Here is a 23,556-nt window from a genome sequence, read left to right as displayed (position 1 = left end):
AGATAAACTCATGTGGAGTTAAACTCTGAGACCTATGACTTGTCGATGTCATTTGATATTACGGAGGTGAACTTGCATAGAGTCAAACTTCATGTCCAATAGGTTGATGTTTGTTGTTTTAAGTGAAATTTTGATGTTTTCACTATAATTTCTAGTGAGTGGCTACCAAGTCAAAGATTGGGGAAACTTGTGGTTGTACTTGTATGCGTCTTATACAGAGGTTGACTTTTGTGGGTGAGACTCGTCTAGAGGACGAGTAGGAATCATGGCCATCCTCATGCTTGCGGTGGTACTCGCTAAAGTCCTATACGGAGCTGGGGCTTGGGTGGTACTCATTGAAGTCGTACATGGAGCCGGTGGTACTCATTGGAGTCATATACGGAGCTTGCATCTTACAGTGGTACTCGATAGATTCATATACGGAGCCCATGGATCTTGAAAGAAACTCGGCAACGTTGATGCATTTCTTATTTGTGTTCGTCACATTTGATGGATGCTGGTCTTCCCCGTCACTGAAAGGTGTTATTTTTGGATAATGTATTGTCCATGTTTTCAGTGTTGTTTTTTTAGTTATGGAGTGCATCCATAATTTATGGCTTTGTCATATTGGAACATATCCATCTTTTGGTATTTTGGATAATAAAGTTGTATTCATGTTTTCAATATTTGAAATATTAAACCTTATTCATCATTTGTGTGAGTATTGAATTTTGGTTTCATGTTTAAATGGGGTCTTGGTCACCGCATTTTCATCACAAGATGGTGGATTTTGTACTTTTACTAAATACATTTCATTTGGGAAAATTGTAATTTAAATAACATTTCTTCATATTTGCCATTTTATATTAAAGATGAAAACTAATTGAATCACTAAGTGTTAAGGCTAACACTTTTTTTCTTTTTGGCATGTACATCAGGTCCTCGTTGGGGAATGATATTAGTGACCTCATAACTAGTTAAGTACTAGTTAGGGGCACGACAATGATTTAGTTATTTGGATACGTCTTCCATGCTTTGGAGCTTGCGGTTGTTATGGGGTTTTAGTAACACTCGTCCTAACCTAGACTTTGTGTAAGGTTCGATTTACCAGTTGTTGATACTAAATCCAGATTTTCCATTTGAGGTAATCAAATGTTAGGCTATAGGGAAAAAATTAACCTTTATTTGATGTATTAATAAAAAAAAAATTAAACTAGCCACTCTATTTCAGATTTTAGGGTGTTTCAGAAACCACAAATTTCAATAAATAAAACTTTACCCTTAAGTTTTATCTTTATTTCTGAATCCCCATCTTTTTGGCTTTGTACATTTTTTTAAAGTGTGCGAAGATCAATAAACTCATATACATGTAAAATAAATAAAATAATGGTATAATATATTATTCACTTTAACCACACTAGTAGAAAAACTGAAAAAAAAAAAAACAAATTGTTTAACCTAAAAACCGGAAAATCTAAAACCGATTTGGTTCAGATAGGTTATTCAACTTTCGGATCTTTTACACCCTTGGTGTGCCCTCAATCGCCTAAAATTTCTAGATCCGTCAATGGACGATACGGAAGAATCGACGATGGGAATAGAAAAAGACGAACCTACCCCAATTCCATCCCTGATTTAACACCATATTACACTTTAAAACCTCAAATCAATAATTTGTCTTGTTTTCATTAAATTTGTGGTCTTTCTTTTAGATGTCGACCATTGTATTATTGTCCATTAAGTTCTTGGAGGTTTTCCGAAGGAATCCAATGTTTAAATGATTTCTTGCAATGGAATCTTTAAAAGGGTCCATTGGCATGCCAAAAGTTTCTAACACTACCTTTTATTATAGGCATGTTTGTAAATTATTTAATCAATCATTATAAACATATTCATAGAAAAGAGTGACAAAAAAATTAATCAATCAGATGCCGTTTTTGGTATTTTCTAAAAAATTTATAAGACAAATATCTGAACTATTTTTTGACTTGTAATGCGTTCTGACTGTCAACATCTTACTACTCGGTAACTTATTTTTAATCTAAAAGACGAAAGTATCATGTATGTACTTTTTTAAAAACTTTTGAAGTAGCTACACTAAAAAGTACGTATATGTTGTTTCCCTCCCAATTTTTACTGTAATTACATGTATATGTATGTGTGTGTGTATATATATATATAGCATTATATGCTCAAGCAAAGAATGGTACCTTACTTGGGCAAGTGAAAGTGGAATATTTTAACTCATCTAGTTTTAATTTTTTCTAAGTAGTCACCGGAAGCTTGAAAACCCATTATGCCACGAGAGCATTGATTTTTTTTTTGGCTAGTTTAAGTATTTATAAGAGTTCTTTTTCTTTTTAAAATTAAATATAGGGAAAACTGAAAAGTTTGAAAAAAACTCAATAGATTTTAATATCATGAACAATTAAGTCACTGAACATTTTTTAACAAATAAATCTTTGTATTTACTGAATTCGAACAAAATGGTGGTTCAAAACCTAGAAATAACCTATGGTGGTAAAAATATATGTTTTAGTGAATTATTATTATATTTTTAGTTAAATAAATGATGATTAAATATAATTTTAATAAAAATGGAAAAAAGGAAGAGTAAAAATGGAGTTAAGATGAGGATGAGAAGGAAGGAATTGGGAAAAAGCAAAAAACGAAAACAAAGGAGACAAGCAAAGGGCAGATGCTGAAAAGTACGTACGTGGCCATGTACGCAAAAGAGAGAGTCGGTGCCATTTGCCAAATGCATCCCACATGCCTTTTTCATTTTTCAAGTACAAACAAAATCATCACCATTATCAATTTCAATTTTAATATCTTCAATTTTTATTTTATTATCCATATTTTATAACAGGAAAACAATTTTTTGTTCATTAACATGTACAAATTCATCATTTTCAACATGTAAAGTTTTATTATTTTAATTCTTTTTATTATAATTTTCTGTGGAAAATGAACTTCGAGACAAAACGGTTGCTTTAGGAGTCTAAATTGGAATTATGAGATATATATTTATCGTAAAGTGTATAACTCTCATTCAGTCCTAAATAATATCATCCAAAAGGAACACAATAGAGATGATACAATTTTTTAAGCTCTAAAACTTACCGACTTCAGACAATTGCCTTCAACATCAAGACAACATGAGAGATTTAATATGGTATTTATGCACATGTGTGTCATGTTATACAAGTCCGTTGGATCTTGGTACACGACCAAAAATTTGTCCTTTGAATGACCCTCATGTAACTCTTTTTATCATGGTTTGGAAGATGTTTTGCAATTTGTATTGTTGCTTTGACTTTATTACCGGTCCACATCAAGTACTTGCCTCATGGTTCTTTGTACAAGACATTTTCATATCTATGAAATACAATGTGATGCATCCAACATTTAAGGGACGCCACTATCAAATCAACCCTCAACATTGTATTATTTGTTACATTTCTTGCTGCGGTTTGACCAGCAAATAACATCCTTTTTTTGTTTGGAATCCTGAACAGACTACCAGTGATAAATTGGAGAAAGGTAAGGATAATGTCAAACTTTGTTACAACATTTTAAAAAATTACGTTGACATATGTCAAATCATAACTGAATTCCTTAAATGTTTGATGCATCACAGCTTAAACCTTGCAATAATAGTTACAAATCATGGTTTTTCTAAATAGAATCAATAAAAATGTTGATTTCATTTTAGTACAATTTGCTATATTTATCCACACAGAGGCATTTGCATTGGCTGTACCTTTTATTTGAAGTCTTGTAAGAAAAAATATATATTGGATTTTTGTCATGTTAAAACAGTACTTACGAATTGGTGGGATCCAATCTAATTAAATAATAAGAAACGGTTATAATTTAAGTTATGAACCCGTTCATGATTGAATATATGAGGTTTATAAAATTTGTAAAAAAGAGAAATCTTGATATGGACCTCTTAAAGAAGTTCATCACCAAAGATTAGAGATGGTGATTTGCCCCGACCCGGTAATGATCCCGGGTTATGGCCAAGCATCCCCGCTAGACTAAAGCCGGAGATGGGGCCGGGTAGCGCACCCCCCGTCCCGCGCCCTATACTCGTTATATATATCAACTTTAATTATTATTAATATTAAACTTCCAAATTAGGTTTTACTTTTTCCTTTCAGATCGACTCGACGATGACTTCCTCATACCTCTTGAGTTTTCGGCTCTTCCAGATTTCCACAACAATATAACATTGTCGGCTAATCGGCTTCCATGGTTCCATCGTCCACCGCCCAACATCATCATCGACTTCCAAAATCCAGACTTCCATTATCGTCCTTGTCCACCAGGTGGCAGGGTCTACACTTCTACTTTTTCTCCTCTACGTGGCTAACTGGATATGGCTACTTTGAATGTTTCCGAATTTTTTTGAACAAGATAATGAGCAGGAATGTGTACGCTTATACCTGTTTTTCATTCGAGTCTTCAAGATTTAATTAGTGTAAGAGTCTAATAGGAAAAAAATTAAAAAGGAATTTGTGGCTGTATTTTGGCATTGCTCACATTCACAAGCCTCCCAAAGAGGTTTTGTAACCATTAATTATAATCTCTTACTTCTTTTTTCTGCAAAAAAATCGAATTTGTTCCATTGTCGGGTCTGGGAACGGGTATTGACGGGTCGGGGTCTTACTAGGGATTGGCCCCTTATGGACCGGGGACGGAAAGTTATTCCTTGTACCTGCCGGGGATCGGGTCCGGGTCGGGCCGGGGATAGCATAACCCGCCCCGTTGCCATGAAGATACCATAAATTTTGTGGGGTCACCTTCTTTTTTTGGTGGAAATAAAAGCAATATAAAAAGAAGAAAGTGCAAGTCTTGCTGACGTCATTCAGACAGCCAAAACCCATCTCCCCTCAACGGGAAGAAAGCATCCAGATCTTGCAGGCCAGAGAAGCTTCACACAATTCCCTCTACTCCTAAATCCTCTTCTCTCTCCTCCAATTGCTAAATCTTGATGACACCACACAAAACTAACCCAGATAACATGAATTGGGTGAAGCACAAGACCACCACACAATCACCATTAACAACACTATGAGACTTCTTTTCATCCTATCTTTCTTAACTTTACTCTCCTCCGCCCACCCCACTAAAAGAAGAATTCTCCACCAGCCACTATTTCCGGTCAGTTCGGAACCATCACCAGATAACCCATTCCCACCTCCACCACCGCCTATCACCACCACCATCACCACCCCTGACCAGCCTTTCTTTAATGAAAACCCAAATGGGCAGACCCCGGATCAGCCCCAATTGCAGCCACCACCAACGCCACCACTGGTGGTGGGGGCTGATACCAGTAATAACTCCATATCACACCCCATTGCCCCACAGCCAGCCACCAAACCTGCCAAGAAAATAGCAGTTGCAATTTCGGTTGCAATTGTGACTCTAGGAATGCTGTCAGCATTAGCATTCTACATCTATAAACACAAGTCTAAACATCCAGGTGAATCCCAAAAGCTTGTGAGAGGACCAAATTCACAAAGAAATAATGAAGATAACATGCCACCATCCACTTTTCTCTACATTGGGACTGTTGAGCCATCAAGATCCGTCGGTGAAACCACCAATGCTCCACAAAATGTATCACCTTATCATAAATTGGGATCAGTTAAAACATCAGACCGATATAGGCCAAGTCCTGACCTTCAGCCACTTCCACCGTTGACTAAACCCCAGCCACCACCAACCATCACTTCTCCACCGGCCATGTCTTCTTCATCTGACGAAGAAAGCCACGATTTTTACACCCCTCATGGATCAATTGCAAGCACTGAGGAAGGGAATTCGATTTCCAGATCAAAACAGAGTCGTTCAAGCGATAATAACTCTAGCTTGATGATCCAACAAAGAAGCAAAGCACGCTCTACAAGTCCCATTCCTCATTCCAAGAGAACTTCACCAAGGTCAAGGCTTTCGGTTTCTTCTTCCCCAGATACAAAACATACTACCTCATCATCACAAAAGCTGCCTTCCGCTACTCCGCAGCCACCACCAGCTCCACCACCACGGCCGCTACTAGCTCCTCCATCACTGGAGTATAGTCAGCCATTAGCAATAACATATGGTCCCAGAAGAACAAAATTCGCAGCACCGCCTCCGGTAGACATGATGAGTTTGAATTCAGTATATAATCAATCTCAACAAAAGCTTAAACCCCCTGTTCCACCACCACCGCCGCCGCCGCCGCCGCCTCCTCCCCCAGCTTTACCAACACCACAAAAGATGGGAATTTCTCCGGCGAAGGCCATCTCAGTGGCTTGCGCTCAACAAGTGGCAAAGCTGGAATCAAGGAGTCCTAGTCCTAGAGTAACTCCTGGAATTGTTAAGGGAAAGCCATTGGAGGAAGTAAACAACAACGGTATTGAAGCTCATGATGCAGGTGGGTTAAAACCAAAGCTGAAGCCTCTACACTGGGACAAAGTACGTGCAACCTCGGATAGAGCAACTGTATGGGACCAGCTAAAATCAAGCTCCTTCCAGTAAGTATACACTCTAAAAGCATATCCTTTGTCAAATGTTGTATGTGTAACTTTCCCTTTGTGTTGTAGACTAAATGAAGACATGATGGAGTCCCTTTTTGGAAGTAATTCTGCTGGTCCAGCAAAAAAAGAAGAAATTCGAAAATCAGTTCTACCTCCAATTGAAAAGGAGAACAGAGTTTTGGATCCAAAAAAGTCACAGAACATAGCCATACTACTAAGAGCATTGAATGTAACAAGGGATGAGGTATCTGAAGCACTTCTAGATGGTAAGTAATCTCAATTTGTATCCCATATGCCAGAGCCAATAATGGTAATTAACAGTTTTAAGACCTCACAAAAATGGAAATGCATAATCAATGCCTAGACGCTTTCAAATATAATAAGCAACCCTGCTTTTACGGTTTTACCGAATTCATATTCCTAATTCTAAGTCATGCAACAGAAGTTATACCACAAAATACTTGCATGTTTCACATTGCTAATGTTTGATCAGATGTTAGAAGTTCCCTATTTCTTTTTGCTTAACTCCCTTGGAGGCATCAATAAATGAAACTTGCAGTTATTCCACAAATATACCATGTTTAGGTGAGGATCTGCAGCCTATACATTTGTTCTGTGGTTAGTTGGATGATAACACCTAACAAGCACAATATGAATGTCTATATAACAAATGCTGATTGATCCAAGTTGAATGTTAGATAAAACTCGGTGGCATTACTTGCAACTGCAACTAGAACAGCAACTTGATGGTTCACTTTATTAGCTATGGAATTGTCTATTATTGTCTGGAGAATCATTCATCACACAAGAATTAATATCGGGTTTCCAAGTATAACCGAAGTTGTAGAGTTAAAAGCAATTAATAATCCTGTTAATGCGACCTCATTCTTTGTCTGTAACCCACAAACTAGCTCTGAATGCATCTTTGGTTTAGTAGGCACTAAGGAAAGGAATTGTCAAATCCTCCAATCATATTCAAGGAATGTAAATATCTAGCAAAGTTGGTGCATCCCAGGTGTAGGATTGCATGGATAACATTAACTTTCTACAACCAGTATCCTTTTTGTCATAACCATGAAAAAAGGACTTCCCAAATAGAAAATTTTCTTAGAGCTCTCTATGTTGATTCGATTTATATATCGTTCATAAGTACCAGGATGTGTAAATGACCAATGGGCATTGACAACAAAACAACTGTTACATCGCCTTGTGTTATGAGAGAGATGAATAAACATAGTGACATGTATATGAACACGTCATAGAAGTTCAATAAATATTTGGTGTCTAGTGACACTCTTCCGTCTTGTATCCAGGAATAGTTGTGCTGTCATTGCTCTATCTCGTACCTCTATCTGTGAATTTACCATCACTAGTCATGATACCTTCTGGATTTATTATGTCCTAGCCATAATCCCCATCACAAGATCATCTCCATAGCATTTGTGGTTGTGTTATGTTTTTAGCCTGCAGATTTCCTATCTATCTGTTTTACAAAATTTCACATCTCATAGACACACTTCGATAACCATCAATTAAGACTTCATTCACATATTCTATGATCAAAATATATTAACATACCTAGTTTAAATTAATACATAAATCTGCTAAAAAGGCATTGAAATAGTTATCTCTTCAGCTGGTGGGTGGAGAAGGGGTAAAAGGGTAACTTTCTCTAATAACAAGCTGCCATCTATCATATATCACTTATGTACTTTAAGCATCTTCATCAAGTGAGTTGTATTTTGGTGGAACAGGAAATCCAGAAGGCTTAGGTGCGGAGCTCTTGGAAACACTGGTAAAGATGGCTCCAACCAAGGAAGAAGAGATAAAACTTAGAGACTATAGAGGTGACATGTCAAAATTAGGCTCCGCAGAAAGATTCCTAAAGGCAATCCTAGATATACCATTCGCATTTAAAAGAGCGGAGGCCATGCTTTACAGAGCAAACTTTGAAAATGAAATCAAATACCTGAGGACTTCTTTTTCAACATTAGAGGTATAAACTTGAATGCTATCATGTAACATATTTGCTAACATGCTCCAGGATTTTAAGTTTTAGTATTCTATGTAATAATTCTTATCTGCAAGTTGTAGCTCATCATATATAAATATATTTTTTTTTTCAGGAAGCAAGTGAGGAACTAAAGAATAGTCGGCTTTTCCTCAAACTCCTTGAGGCTGTTTTACGGACGGGTAATCGCATGAATGTTGGCACAAATCGTGGTGAGGCTACAGCTTTCAAACTTGATACACTCTTAAAACTTGTAGACATAAAGGGGACAGATGGGAAAACTACCTTGCTTCACTTTGTAGTCCAAGAGATTATCAGGTCCGAAGGCACAGACCCTGATGCTAAGAACAATGTTATTTCCACTACAATGAATCCCGGATTCAATGAAGGACATTTTAAGAAGCAAGGGTTGCAGGTTGTTGGTGGGCTGAGCAGAGAATTAAGTAATGTCAAGAAAGCAGCAGGAATGGACTCGGATGTTTTGAGTGGCTATGTGGCAAAACTTGAAATGGGGCTTCAAAAAATTAGATTGGCAGGTTATGAGAAGCCAGACATGCAAGGAAATTTCTTCGATTCAATGAAAATATTTCTTAAACAAGCAGAAGTAGAAATTGCAAAGATCAAGATCGATGAAAGAAAGGCCTTGGCATCTGTTAGAGATGTAACAGAGTATTTCCATGGTGACACGGCAAGAGAGGGGGCCCAACCTTTCAGAATCTTCATGATTGTAAGGGATTTTCTACGCATACTGGATCATGTGTGCAAGGAGGTCGGCCAAATGCAGGATAGAACTACGGTAGGTTCAGCAAGATCATTCAGGATTCCTGCCACTGCATCATTACCGGTCCTAAGCAGATACAATGTGCATGATAGTACAAGTTCTGATGATGAAAGCTCATACTCCTCTCCATGAGACTCTGATATGCACCAGAACATTAGGGCTCAACTTTGTTACAAGCACATGAAGAGCATGACAAGATCAAAATCAGAAATGCATCTTACTTGTACAAAAATAAGTGCATCTCCTTTGGACAAAGAGAAGATCAGAAGTTGATAAGAAAACAGCTAGACAATCTGCATTCCAAACAGCCAACAAGAAGGTCAAGAAAACAATGATGATAATGATGGATATGTGGACTTAGGGCTTCATCCAACTACCAGAAGAAGGTAGTGGAAACTCATGGATCTTCTAACGTGGTATAGAATACAAATTGAAGTAGTCTTGTTAGCTTACATACATTCTAAAAAAAATAAAGATTTATTAGTTTAAATTTTAGTAGACCATTATTTTTCTTTGCATTGAGTTTTTCAACTTCTTAATATTTTTTATCCTTTTTGGGGATCAATATACTGAATCTTGTCCCTTGTCATGTACTGAAACCATTAAGGATCCAATAATCCAGTTCCAAATTCATGACATCAAGAGGGTAGAAACTCAAAACCTGGATGACAATCCTTTCTTTCATGGTCAGAGACACATTCTATTTGTGATTTGAAGATTAAAGATAGTTTTGCTTTATATGTAATTAAATAAATTCCATTTAATTTGTACAAGGTTTACATCCTACAAGTTGTTTATTTCGGTATAAGAATCATAGACCATCTCCAATTTTGGGATTACTGTTTTTCTTTTATACATGTTTAACATCCCCTGGAATGGTACTACTCCATCAAGAACTAACTCTGCAAAATTTGATGTACACAGACCAAGTGACTGACAAAATGGCGCAATGATATCGTCGACATAAATTTCTCAACTTAAAACCATTGTTATTAGAGGATAGACATCTAAAATAAGAGTAGCATCTAGAGTAAAACAATACAATCCAATCCAGTTTCCCTATCGCAATCATATATATATATATATATATATATATATATATCTTATTATTAATCACGGATTTCTTATTTCAAAATGTGGACTTAATTAATTCATTTGATCCTGTATATTCGCTACGATAGAAGCATCAACGAATGACCCTTTAATTGAAGCCTGGATGTTGAAAGAAGATATCATAGAAATTATAGCCGAAACCTGTACCAGGTGTTGTCCATCGTGTGACAGCGAAAGGTCCATTGTTGTCTAGAATAGGGTGTATAGAGTAGAAGGTTACCTGCAAGTTAAATTTGCAGTGATGTGATGGTGGTGGAGAGCTTTGATTCTCCAGCGTTGTTGGAGTTGCAACTTCTTCAAAAATCTAACAACAATGTAGGGTTTTCTGATAGACTCCTCCGGGCATCCTTTCAAACCCTTTTTAATAGAGTTTTAGTTTTGAGTAAGCTACGATTTTTGTCCTTTATAACTACTTTCGTCCCTATTTTTAAACACTGATTTTTTAGTTCATATGGTTTTCATTTTGCTTTTATGATCAACTCTATTAGAAAAAGTATATTAATTTAACATTAATTTGGTCATTTTCACTTAAATTACTTTTCCTATTAAAATTTGAAAGTTTAATATAATATATTAGAGAAAAGTTAAAAAAAAAAACCCAATAGACTTTACTATTTGAAATGATTAAATATTTGGACAATTTTTTGAAACAAATAAATTATTGGGTATTCAAAAACCTGTTAAGTAAGTCATTAGACTTTTTAAAACATGTTAAATAGATCTTTATTCTTTAATAATATAACTTGTAACTTGAAGTAAACCTTAAATTAAAAAAAAAAAAAAAAACCTAAATTTTTTTACTATCGCCTCATCTTCTCCCTCTCGTGACCACCGCCTCCCTCTCGTCTCCTTCTCCCTCTCGCCGCTTAATGCTCACACACCATCGTCTCCCTCGCCCCCATCGTCGCCGCACCACCCCCGTCGATGATTGGGGTAAGCCATTATTTGTTTTTCAGATCGGTGAACACAAGGGATTTGCTGGGGTCCCACCTACTCTGTTAGCTATGTGCTTGCACGAAGGGTTTAACCATCCAGATGGTGTAAAGGAGAAGATTGGGTCGCCGCAAATGTTCATGGAAAATTGTGGAAGTTGTGAGTATATGGGTCTTAGTGCTTTTCCTGTAGAAGAGGTACATAAGATCTCTGTGTTGGATATTAGGATGGCAAATGCAGATAAGCATGCTGGAAATATTTTGGTGAACAAAGGGCAAGATGGTCGATTTGTGTTGATTCCTATTGATCATGGATAATGCCTGCCTGCCAGTGTAAGTGCTTGCTTTCTGCTTCATAACTTAATTCTCAGGTTCTTAGATAAAATCGTCCTTCAAACTGTTTTCTTACGTTTTTGGCAGCACCATTGAACTCCATTTTTGAAAGCATTATAGTTCTAAGTATTTGCTTTTGAACTCCATTTTTAAAGACAGATAGTTTGATTACCCTGAAATGTGGTTGAGAATGGTTCTTGATTTCTTGCCCTGTATTACAGAAACTACAAGTTAACATAACACAATGGGAACCATTTGAAATCATGGTTTCAGGCTCCCTAGGGTGCTGTGATTTTTGGAAAATACCTCTTACTGATTTATCAATTTATAAAAACAAAATCTTTTTGATTATGCTTTTCAGTCTTGAACGCCACCTCTTGTCAATAAGAAGTGAAATAAGATTTCAGAGTTCAGAAACTCTTAAAATAAACAGCCGTGAATTCCTCGGTTCTAATTTATTCATCTATGCGAGAAATTCATATTAAAGTTACTTATTTGCACAAGGACTTTGGGGCAGTTTACCTAAACACTTACCCGGTAAGGCGTTTAACGGTAAAATTCAACTCTAACGCTTACTTACCAGGTAAGATTTTAGTCTACCAAAACGACATCGAATGTAACAATTTATCCGGTAAGCGCTAACCATGGTAAGATTCGTCGTCATTACTTACCGGGTAAGACTCATGGTCATTGCCTTCGTTCTTACCAGGTAAGATTCTTGGTCCTTACCATATTCATCCTGTAAGGAAATATGGTTTGATAAGCGCTTACCCGAGTAAGCATTTAGTAAACGGACTCTTAGTTTTTTTTTTTTTTTTGTTTCTGTAGTTTGAAGACTGCACATTTGATTGGCTCTACTGGCCTCAAGCTCGCCAACCATTCAGTCCTGAAACTGTCAACTACATCAAATCACTGGATGCTGAGGAAGACATTGCTCTACGTAACTTTTACGGCTGGAATTTACCCTCAGGATGTGCACGCACTTTTCGAGTATCCACCATGCTACTCAAGAAAGGTGTGGAGAAAGGATTCACCCCTTTTTCCATTGGAAACATCATGTGTAGGGAAAACTTGAATAAGCAATCCGTGATTGAAGAAGTTGTCCAAGAAGCCGACGATCTTGTTCTTCCTGGTTCAAGTGAGGCTGCATTCATTGAGACTGTTTCTCAGATCATGGATCGCCGTCTGGGTTTATTTGCCTAACAAAGGTCCATAGATGATAAAAATTAGTATATACGTTTCTTTTGTGTATAAGACCTTATGTGCATATGTTTTTGGTACATATGTATCTATATGAGGGTGGATATGTCCCATAATTCTTCCAAGCAGTATAGAATGAGGTTTTTAAGTTTAAATTTGTTTAAACATTTGATTTGTTCCTTTATTTGTTTTGTATTTTGATTTGTTGCTCTTGGATTAAGTCAGAATTTGAGTGGGGTTGAAGGCATTGTTGAATTCTCGAAAATAATATGTAAGTATTTTTTTTGTTCAAAAAATGTTTAAGAACTTGATCGTTCAAAATATGAAAGTCCATTGGTTTTTTCGGACTTTTTCCACTAACAAAATGTATTTAACAGATTTTAGAAAGTCTAAGGACTTATTTAACAGGTTTTGTAATGTYCAATGACTTATTTAACAGGTTCTAGAATGTCCAAGGATTTATTTGTTCCAAAAAATTGTCTAAGGACTTAATCGTTACAAACATTAAAGTCCATTGAGTTTTTTTGGACTTTTCCCAATATATTAATATAGATGTGTATAACTCTAAGGTAGTGTTTGATACGTAAACCGGATGAGATAGAACAGGACGGGACGAGACAGGACATGACTAATTGTATGTCTTATGTTTGGTACGACTAGGACAAGACATGATAAGACTGTTAAAATTACCATATTACCCCTAAATGTTGTTCAATATTATTTTATATCATATATAAATATTGTAAATGATAACAAATCAACCAAAAATATATTTGAATTATTTAATCTATGATATCAATACTTTTTTTAACATTCTAATGCCACATGTAAATAACATTTGTCGTACCATAAATTATAAATACGCACATAATTTAAAAAGTTTAAACACAACAATTGTAAATAACATTTGTCACGCCATCGTCAAAAGTTTAACATTTCAAGAATAGTCTTAAATTTAGTTCCATGTTGTTATATCGTTTTTGGTGGAACAAAAAAAACTCAAGAATAGTTTCACCCAATTTTATTTTTGTCTCATGTTGTCTCATCTCATTTTTATCCCATGGCACATCAAACATGTAACTATTTATTTTTGTCCCGTCCAGTCTCACCTAGTCTGCATATTAAACGCACCCTAATAGAACAACGCCCCCAACCCAGTGCTAGACTCCTCCTCTCCGTCTTCGTTGAACACCACCAACCAATGTGTACCACCAACGATCTCCATCCTTAGGATTCCTCCCATCAATCTCCTTCCCCATACTGTGTTCTTTGGGGTGTTTGGGATTGCTTATTTGAAACAAATTATACTTTTATACAAAAACACTTATCAACTTATTATAAGTCAGAATGATTTAACTTCTTCAAAAACTACTTATTACCGGTTTGGCACCGGTATAGGTTGTTTATCCAAATACTTAAAAATGTTTCTTACCGATATCACATCAAAATAAGTCAATAAATTATTTTTATAAGCAATCCTAAACCCCCCAAATTCTCTCCCTCTCTTCGCTCTCTCTCTCTCTTGACATGTTTAATTCCTCCCTCCCCCATCATTGCTCCGACCCTAACTCGCACCACTCCGAACTCGATATTCAACCTGATTTGTTTTTGGTTTTGGTTACTGGGATTGGTTATCGGGTTTGGTTATCGACTTTGTTTTTTGGTTACCGTTTCAATTTTGTTGGTTAACTGCCACATCAGAACCAGTATGATTAAAGGGTGTCCATTGGATTTTGGTTTTGTTTGATGAAATCACGAATTTGATAACTAATTTGGGTTTTGGTTCACCCGTTTCCAAAAATCACAAATTTAGGTTTGTTGTTTGTTCACTTTATTTGATTAAACAGGAGGTATCGATTTCATTGTTTCTGGTTTACGTTGTTACAGGTGATCTTTGATAATGATTTACTTTCAATGTTTCTAGTCTTTCAAAAGTACACCAACAAACAGTAGGGTTTTGATTATGTTGATTTTCATTTAGGGTTTAGGGTTTTGGTTATGATTGATTGTTATTTTTGGTGTTTGTTTCTTATTTCAATTTAAAAGGTGATGAATGTCATTGGAAGGAGAACATGGAGGGGGAGAAGAAGGGTGAAGATGGAGGCAACATCAGTGACGATCAACGATGACCTCCGTCGTTCCACGATCGGTGAGTCCTCCCCCTTCTCCCCTCCAGGAATTCAAAAATGCAGATGGCTAAAATGTAGCCAGTTTCTGGAATTCTAGCCACAATTTAAGAGAGAGAGAGGGGGGGCTTCTGGTTTTAACAATCGGCACCGGAGAAAAAAGGGTTTGCCGGAGAGGGTGTTCCCGGTGTCTTCCGTTTTTTATATGAAAAAAGAAGAAAAGAAAATAAGAAAAAAATCAATAAATAACTAAAAGGTTAAAGAAATATAAAAAATAAGATTTTCTTCCACACTAATGGGCCGTTTACCAGGCGTTTATTCGGATAAGTGAACACAAAGTCATATTACTTTATCAGATAAACATGGTAAGAAATAAAAATCTTACCCAGTAAGAGCGAGACAAGGAGCAATAGTCTTACCTTGTAAGTGAGGGCGACGACTCTTATTACGGTAAACACTTACCGGGTAAATTGTTGTATACAATAACGTTTTGGTGGACTAGAATCTTACCCGGCAAGTAAACGATTGTGTTACATTTTACCGGTAAGTACTTACCGGGTAAGTGCTTACCGGGTAAGTGTTTGATAAATGGCCCCTAACTAAGTTTTTTTAACAGAATTAGTCCCAAGAATGAAAAAAGAAACAAAGTAAAAATCACAGGGACTAAAAAAGCAGGTTTTTAAAAAGTAGTTATAAACAAGAAAACCACATGGACGAACTTTCACTCTTTGTTTTTACTAGTGTGAGACCGTATTAGGCAAGATCCCACGTCCAACAGTCTGATTCTGCTTTCACGAGCAAATAAGGATTGTCTTATAAAAGCTCAAAAKATTCATTCTGCTAGGATCAGTTTATCGAGCAAAAGCGATGGAAATCTTAATGCCATACAATAATTCTTGCTAAGAAGAACGCCCATGTTCCCATGCTAAAGTTTCAATCAATTCCTGCCAATATCCACGCCAGGAAATTGAAAACATAAATCCAATAGTCCAAACAAGATGTCCAAATAAAAACATCTATGCTGCAATTTAAGAAAGCACAACAATTGAAATGGGCAACGCATGATGGAAAGCAGAAAAGGCTTGGCTTTGTTTCACAGAAAAAGGACTAAGCCTTTGCCTTTCTTTGCTATATAAATAGAGGGACTGTCCAAGGGACTGCACCTCCACAGATGCTATCAAAAATGATTTTTTTTCACTCTCCACTGCTATTTTGGAGTAGTCTAATCTGTATCAAAACATCAAACCAAAAAGGGGGAGCTCTGACTTCCCCCCCTTTTTTTGCCTTCGCCTATTAACGGCTGGCAACACCCCTCCCCTCCCCTTCCCCTCGCCGGCCCTTGCCGCCTTCCTTAACAAGCCCTCGAGCCTCCTTTGCGCTGCCTTCCTAATAGAAGTCGTCAGGTTGACCCCGAAGGCCGAATTCTATGGTAGAGAACGTTGTATAATAATTGAGCCATGTATCCTAAGTTGTGACGTAATCTTTTATTAGAAAATATAAAAATAAGTTAAAATGAAATACATGGTATTAGAAAATATAAAAATAAGTTAAAATGAATTTTTGTAACTAATTGTAGATAAACATAATCAAATATAAGATAAACATCTCATTTTAAATATAAAAAATCTAAAATACAATTAGGATAGTTATTGATTTCTAACAAAATATTTAATTATTATCTTTATAAAAAACTATATTATTAAACCAAAAATAAATAAATAAACGAATTAAAGAAATACACACAAAAAAAAATTTAATACTTAATTTGACATTAATACCAATATTTTTTTTTAATTTTTTATGATATCTTTATATTTTATTCAAAAATAAAAAACATTATTGTTTTTTTAAAACCACATAAAAACCGAACTATATCATTGACTGAGACAAAGAAAGAAATAAAACAAAACATTTAAAATTAAGATGTATCTCACTGTATCATGCGAGTACCTTTCTAGTATAAAATAATAAATAACATAAAAAACACATTATGTAATATTTAAACATCAAACTCGAAAGGTTAGGTGGTTAAATGTTGTAAAAAATACCAAAACATCCCGTTCAACCAAATTCAATAGCAGAAGACCAAATCACGTTCTATAGGATTTGAACCTACGGCATCAAGTTTTGGAAATCTACGTTCTACAGAACTGAACTAAGAACGTTTTCTCATCATAAAAGATAAGACTAGAAAGAAAAGGATCGGCCCTGATGCATCTTGTATAAATATACGCTATATAATATCATATTCAATTGTGTAATTGGTGTTCAAGTTTTAAGATGTTTAAACTCCATGTTTCATCATTGATTCATGAAAGATTTCAATGTCCATACATAGAGAGATGTACATCTAATAAAAGCATGAACAAACAACAAAGAAACAATAGTTTTATTACATATTGTGTAAATTTGTGTTTTAGTTGTCAACCCCGTCGGATCCTCATGATAGTGCCAACCTGAAATATGGAGCTCCGGTGATGCTCTTGGATCTCAACACCTTTCTCGCCAATATGTTCCACTTCGTCTCATCCTTCTTCTTTCTCTTCTTCTTGTTTGCTTTTGCAATCTTCTGCTTAAACCTCCTGCATAGAGGAACCCTACAAGCATTGGAATTGGCACACAGACGAGCATGCAGCTCCAAAAGCTGCCACATTCTTTTGCAATGAGGACATCCACCCGACACTCTCAACTTGCATCCGTAAAAATGGCGAACAAGGGATTCAAGCCCTCTGCAACCCTCATATTTGCAAGCCTTTTGATCCTCTTTCTGTACCTTATCTCGACATATCTCAACAAGGGCTTCCATTGCTTCATATAGTTCTGCATAAATCTTCCTCTCTTCCCTCTTTCTCATCTTCTCTTTTTGTCTCTGAAACACACTCGATTAGTCAGAAACCAACGTACAAGTTGATCAAAAACTGATTACAGTTTACTTATTTATCTATGCTTACTCGGTCTTCTTCCCTAACGGATTCCAGAAGTTCTTTCTCGAGAGCTGGATGACTTTCTCGCATGGCCTTCCAACCCGCAGAGGAAGATACTGCGTTAAAGCTCCTTAGCATAAACCGATGACAAATGATACTAAGCCGAGGAGCATCACACAGCAATGCAAGCTGAAATACGTCGACTACGTTGTCCACATTCAGCAATAGGTGTTCGAGTTGGTATTCGCACTCTCGTTTCAACTTTGGTACCGCAAAAGCATGTGAAAGCACCAAGAGTGACAATACATGCTCCTCCACTTGTGCTTGTTCATAGCTACACCGAAAGAGAATTCAAATAACATAACCCGTAATTACATGTAAGGCAAGTTCAACAAGTAAAAGTCACATATACTACCATGAAGTGTACAAGAATCGGATGAAGATACGAACAGCCTCTGCTGGAACCCCACGAATAGGAATTGAGATTATACCTCTGCTTCTTGATTTCTTAAACATACTTCTAAAAACAGGTGAGGCAAAACCCTGCATAGATTCCATCAAGGTTATCATCATTAAAATCTACATACGGAAACAAGTCCTGGGCTATGTCTTAACTAATCTTGGTAAATTGTGACCATAGCCCGGATGATAAACTCAGTGGCCACAACTGTTGTGTACAGAACCTGGGTAGATGGTATATTCCACCATATCCGCAGGTGGTTAAAGATTGAAGATTATATTACTATTTTAAAGTTTGTACAATGGTTTAACTTACAAGAATACTAGCATGTGCATAGATGATGGTGCCATTATCTGTATGAATCTTAACATCTGCTCTATAAGCTTCATCAAAGAGACGGTCCCATAATTCGATCATAGCTAGGGAGGTGCAACAGTTTCTTTGCATCCATGATGATTTGTTTTTGCTCAAAGTGCACCCTTTCGGATGACCGATGGATGTTGTTGATAGAACGGGATGACCAACGACGATCGTTGATGTGCCATGTAATGGAGACACCAGTTCAAGTTTCTTGCCAATCGATGGAGTTTCTTTGCAGCTATTATTCATAACGTGTTCTTGTCTGACCCCTTACGGAATCAACGCGGTTTTATATTCTATAACATGATAAATTTTAGTACTCAACATGACGATAAAATGCAATTGCAATCATAAATCCTACGTTTACAATGTAGATGCAAATAATCAACAAAGGCTTGCAATTCAACATTGACCTATATTAGTGATAATAAAAATGAAATGGCTGGCAAAGATTAAAACATAAGATCACATGTTGACAAGCAATTGAATGTTATATTGGATTTTTTTATACAAATCACAAATCTCTATCGACTAACGAGCTTCGATGGGAACCAAACAAAATCAAAGAAACATGAAAGTTATCTAATACCGAGGAATCAAAAAAGCTGTCGAATTTGATCTTGAGATTTATTTCAAGATTAGTTTCTTAGCAGCGTAAATCCAATCCGCCAAATCCTAAAACCACGTCAAACGTTAACATATCTATCCATGCTTCTCGACTAACACACAATGTCAGAGGGAAAGCCAATTGAATATCTCGATATATCTAGAAGTTGGTTATCCCTCGAGCATCACCGCCTCCTGCGTGATCCACCACCAATCACCGTTGTTAACCAGTAATAACGGTCAGATTGGTGGTTGGATCCCTAGGCTCATTCAAGGGACGAGGAGGAGGAGGAGGAGGAGGAGAATAAAAAGATAATAAAAAGATGGAACAAGAAAAAACATTTATAGAAGAGTTAATTACATTTTTACTCCACGTGGTTTGATAAAAACTTTGGTTTTTGTCCTTGTGAATTTGAAAAATGGATCTTTATTTAGAAACTAATTGCATACAAGTATCTTGAGGGATCAATTATGTACAAGACCAAATAACTGAAAGGCCATTCTGTAATTATTCCGATAACATACAAGTCTCATTTTGTTTCAAAATAACAAACAAAAACGATACCTCCACCAGCTGTCAAGTTTTAATTTGAAGCCCTTCAACTATTTGGATTGGTCAAACTGCCCCTTTTAGTATTGATATTATTTAAAATGCATACTACTTTTTGAGATTTTTCCTTTCCTTAACAAAATAGGTTTTTATATAAAGCATAAAAAACAAAAAATCTATTGAAAAGATTTTAAAATGTATCTTGATGACGTATGTATTTTCCATGGCTCTAAAAGGCAAACTACATACAGCGTCCAAAGTCAAAATATTATAAAAACATATTAGGGATCGTTTATCAAACATTTATTTAGTAAGTGATTATTGGTAAAATTTAATATTGTTATTTACTTATCCGGTAAAAATTTAGTCCACCAAAACGACATTATATGCAACAATTTACTCGATAAGCGCTTACCGTGATAAGAGTTGTTGTCCTGACTTACCGAGTAAAACTCATAGTCTTTGTCTCGCTTTTACCGGGTAAGATTCTTGATACTTACCATATTAATCCGATGAGGTAATGTGATTTGGTAAGCGCTTACTCGGGTAAGTGTTTGGTAAACGGTCCCTTAGTCTTATTAAATATGATTTTTGTAATCATACTTAATATATTAATTATTCACAAAATAATAAAGGATTTATGCTTCTACACAACCTATATTAAAAAGGTGTCTTTTTTTACCTCTTAACGCCTATTAGGTGACAAATGAATATATACCATAAAGCATAAAATTTGATTTAAGGGTTATCATGCAAAGGATGATGAAATTTAAAAAAATTGGTACCATTTATTAAACGTTTATCTTTGATAAATGTTTATCGGTTCGATTATTTTTTTGGAAGATTCTCGCAGGCTATGCCTAAATTAATCCCAACAAATTTTGATTGTAATAATCAGCTCTGATAAACTCAGTAGCTATAATTATTCCATATACCTGGAATCTTACCGGGTAAGCATAATAAGGACCAATGATCTTACCCGGTAAAAGTGAGGACTAGGATCGAGAGTCTTACTCGCTAAAATTGAAGGTGACGACTCTTATTCAATAACCTTTTTCCGGGTTATAAACATTTACCATCAATCTATTTTAATGACAAAGAATGTTATAATAGATATGTAAGAGTAGTGGCTATTGCCGGTAAGCACTTACACGATAGATATTTGGTAAACGACCTTTTAACTTCTTCATTTTCATATTCAAGTATGATATAGTGATTAACTTGTTAAACAATCAAATGATGTTTAAGTTTTTTATATCGTATAATCTATACTATATTATAAAGCATTTGATAAAACTCTTAAAAACCATTTTTTATGCGTAAAGTACTGTTTATTAATGCATATTACTTAAAACTCAATATTACAATTAGATTATGGGTAAGTACAACTTATTAAAGCTCCATATCTGAATTCGTGTAATTAACTACAGATAAACATAATCAAATACAAGATAAAAATATCATTTTAAATTAAAAAATCTAAAATATAATTAAAATAATTATTGAGTTCTAACAGAATAGTTAATTATTATCTTTATAAAATGATATATTATTAAACCAAAAAATAAATTATTTCGTTATTAAACTTAAATTAAATTATAATAAAAAAATAAATTAAAGAAATTACATAAAAAATAAAACTTTTAAATAGTTGATTTGATATTAACATTGGTAATTTTATTTTATTTAAATTTTTATGATATATTCAAAAATAAAATTATTATTGTTTTCTTAAAAACACATAAAATCGTATTATAATATCGACAAAGACAAATAATAAAATAGAACATTAAAATCAAGATATGTCTCGCTGAATTGCGCGAGTGCTCTTCTAGTAATTATAAATGAGACAACTCAACTAAATATTTAGGTGGCGTTTGTTTTTTAAGAGGTGCTGAAGTCTGAAGTCTGAAGTCTGAATTCACTTCTGAATTTTAAGAGGTGGTGCTGAAGTCTGAAATCTGAATCAGTCAGACTGTTTGTTTTTACGTCTGAAATCTGAAATCTGAATCAGTCAGACTGTTTGTTTTTCCATCTGAAATCTGAATCTGAAATTTGAATCAATAAGACTGTTTGTTTTTGTAAACTGACAGGTGGTGCTGAAGTCTAAAATCTGAATCAATTTATTTCAATTAAATTTAACTGAAATATCCAATCATTTAAACCATTTGTAAACTACCATATACTTTTAATACATTCAAAAAGTCAATTGAAATACGTCAATTGATTCAAAACACAATAGAAAACACAAATAAAGGTCTCATAACAACTAGAATCAATATTCATTTTGTCCATGCTCTTTCGGCCTGTTGTTTTCATAGGGTGCCAACTGTTTTAATTTGATCTGACCACAGCTAATGTAACCTCTTGTGAATTTAGTTGAACATATCAATATCCAATGTCCTAAGTATAGCAGAAGTTTCAGTTGCTTTGTCTTGTTTACATTTGTTATATTCCAGTACCATTTTACGATCCTATGAATGGACTCCCTGATGCTTTSGGCTTACAGTTGCTATATAGGTAAATCCGAACCTAATAATAATACCAAATACACTATATAGTCTTGAAGACTTGCATAAGTGGTATCATTCAAAACTCCTAATTTTAACAGAAGGGTTAACAATGTCTGCMTGTTTTAGATTAGGTTAGCCCTAATTGATGTGGGTGATGCGATTACCTTCACATTAGAGGAAAACAGAAATCAACCAAGCAAGGACAAACAAAATCGAGAGCTTGAGAGATCGAATCAAAATACCTTAAATCGAGAGATGGCCCTGTTAGACGGTAGGCGAAGGCGAAGGCGAGATGGAGAGCAATCGACAGCAATCCTGTTACGCAGGCGAGTATCGAGATGGAGAGGGGCGAAGGCGAGAGAGAGATGGAGAGGGAGCGTGTACTGCGTAGGCGAAGGCGAAGGCGAGAGAGAGATGGAGAGGGAGCGTACTGCGTAAGGGAGATGGAGGCATTAAGAGGAATTCAGACCATGTTTTACCTCTAAATAAATCAAACCTAATTAGATGAATTAAGCACTTAATTAAAAAAAAACGCACTTAATTCCTCTAGGTCTGAATCGGTCAGACTTAAGAGGCAATTAAGTGATTTTTTAGAAAAACAAACAGGGCCTTAGATAAGTTTAGTTATAAATATAAATGCATTATTTTAATACTATATTGTCAAGATTCATACATAATTGAATTAATAAATTTGTAACTATTAATTTGAAATAATTCTAGCCTGTATTTTTTAATGATTAAAACATTAAAAATGAAAGATTACAGGAGTAAGTCAAAACTTAAATCTGAGTTTTACTATTTACGATGTATTGAAACAAATAATTTTGATCTCATCACCAAAAATTCTGAATCCAACATCGCGTCATCAGAATAGCATATGCATATCTTCTAAGTTCCAACTCTCTTCATCACCTGCCAATCAATAACAATATTCAAAAAACAATAAATATGTTCAAAAAAACATTCTTAAGATTACCTTCACAAGGTTTTGTTGTAAAGTTTCAAGTGTAAAAAAGTAGTCTCACAGCTCTCACAAAAACAGGCTGGTTTCACACTGTGCTGACTGTTATAGCGGTGAAAATATAAAATTGCGGTCGCGACCGGTATTTGAAATAGTGGTTATAGCGATATATAT

At 35.4% G+C, this 23,556-nt stretch overlaps 2 protein-coding genes and 1 pseudogene across 2 annotated transcripts; 2 read left to right on the top strand and 1 right to left on the bottom strand.

The window, feature by feature from the left end:
* The first annotated feature begins 265 nt into the window (after window positions 1-265).
* Window positions 266-9,882, top strand: LOC112516002 (formin-like protein 6). The gene is made up of 7 exons (XM_025123047.1): window positions 266-400; window positions 3,498-3,522; window positions 4,146-4,313; window positions 5,024-6,509; window positions 6,579-6,778; window positions 8,267-8,508; window positions 8,639-9,882. Exons 1-7 carry the CDS (start codon window positions 266-268, stop codon window positions 9,434-9,436), a joined length of 3,054 nt encoding a protein of 1,017 aa, XP_024978815.1. The 3' UTR covers window positions 9,437-9,882.
* A 1,404-nt stretch (window positions 9,883-11,286) lies between these two features.
* LOC112515916 lies at window positions 11,287-12,910 on the top strand (annotated as a pseudogene).
* Window positions 12,911-17,448: 4,538 nt separating this feature from the next.
* LOC112515834 (BTB/POZ and TAZ domain-containing protein 4-like) lies at window positions 17,449-19,001 on the bottom strand. Its single transcript, XM_025122810.1, has 4 exons — window positions 18,708-19,001; window positions 18,348-18,475; window positions 17,960-18,266; window positions 17,449-17,877 (listed from the first exon to the last, which is right to left on the bottom strand). The coding sequence occupies exons 1-4, from the start codon at window positions 18,999-19,001 to the stop codon at window positions 17,449-17,451; spliced, it is 1,158 nt and encodes a 385-aa protein (XP_024978578.1).
* Window positions 19,002-23,556: the final 4,555 nt, after the last annotated feature.

The sequence above is a fragment of the Cynara cardunculus genome, assembly GCF_001531365.2.
Source record: "Cynara cardunculus var. scolymus isolate 2C chromosome LG 1, CcrdV1, whole genome shotgun sequence".
NCBI lineage: Eukaryota > Viridiplantae > Streptophyta > Magnoliopsida > Asterales > Asteraceae > Cynara > Cynara cardunculus.
The sequence above is the reverse complement of the archived record's forward strand: the minus strand, read 5'-3'. Positions and strand labels throughout refer to the sequence as shown.

Excerpts from the sequence above, each read along its gene's own strand:
- LOC112515834 (XM_025122810.1), bottom strand. The coding sequence starts at position 19,001 with ATGAATAATAGCTGCAAAGAAACTCCATCGATTGGCAAGAAACTTGAA. Across the intron at positions 18,267-18,347 it reads CGATTCTTGTACACTTCATG|CTATGAACAAGCACAAGTGG; the intron begins GTAGTATATGTG and ends CTTTCGGTGTAG. Across the intron at positions 17,878-17,959 it reads CCGTTAGGGAAGAAGACCGA|AGACAAAAAGAGAAGATGAG; the intron begins GTAAGCATAGAT and ends AGTGTGTTTCAG.
- LOC112516002 (XM_025123047.1), top strand. The coding sequence starts at position 266 with ATGGCCATCCTCATGCTTGCGGTGGTACTCGCTAAAGTCCTATACGGA. Across the intron at positions 401-3,497 it reads GGAGCTTGCATCTTACAGTG|ACTACCAGTGATAAATTGGA; the intron begins GTACTCGATAGA and ends AATCCTGAACAG. Across the intron at positions 3,523-4,145 it reads CAGTGATAAATTGGAGAAAG|ATCGACTCGACGATGACTTC; the intron begins GTAAGGATAATG and ends TTTTCCTTTCAG.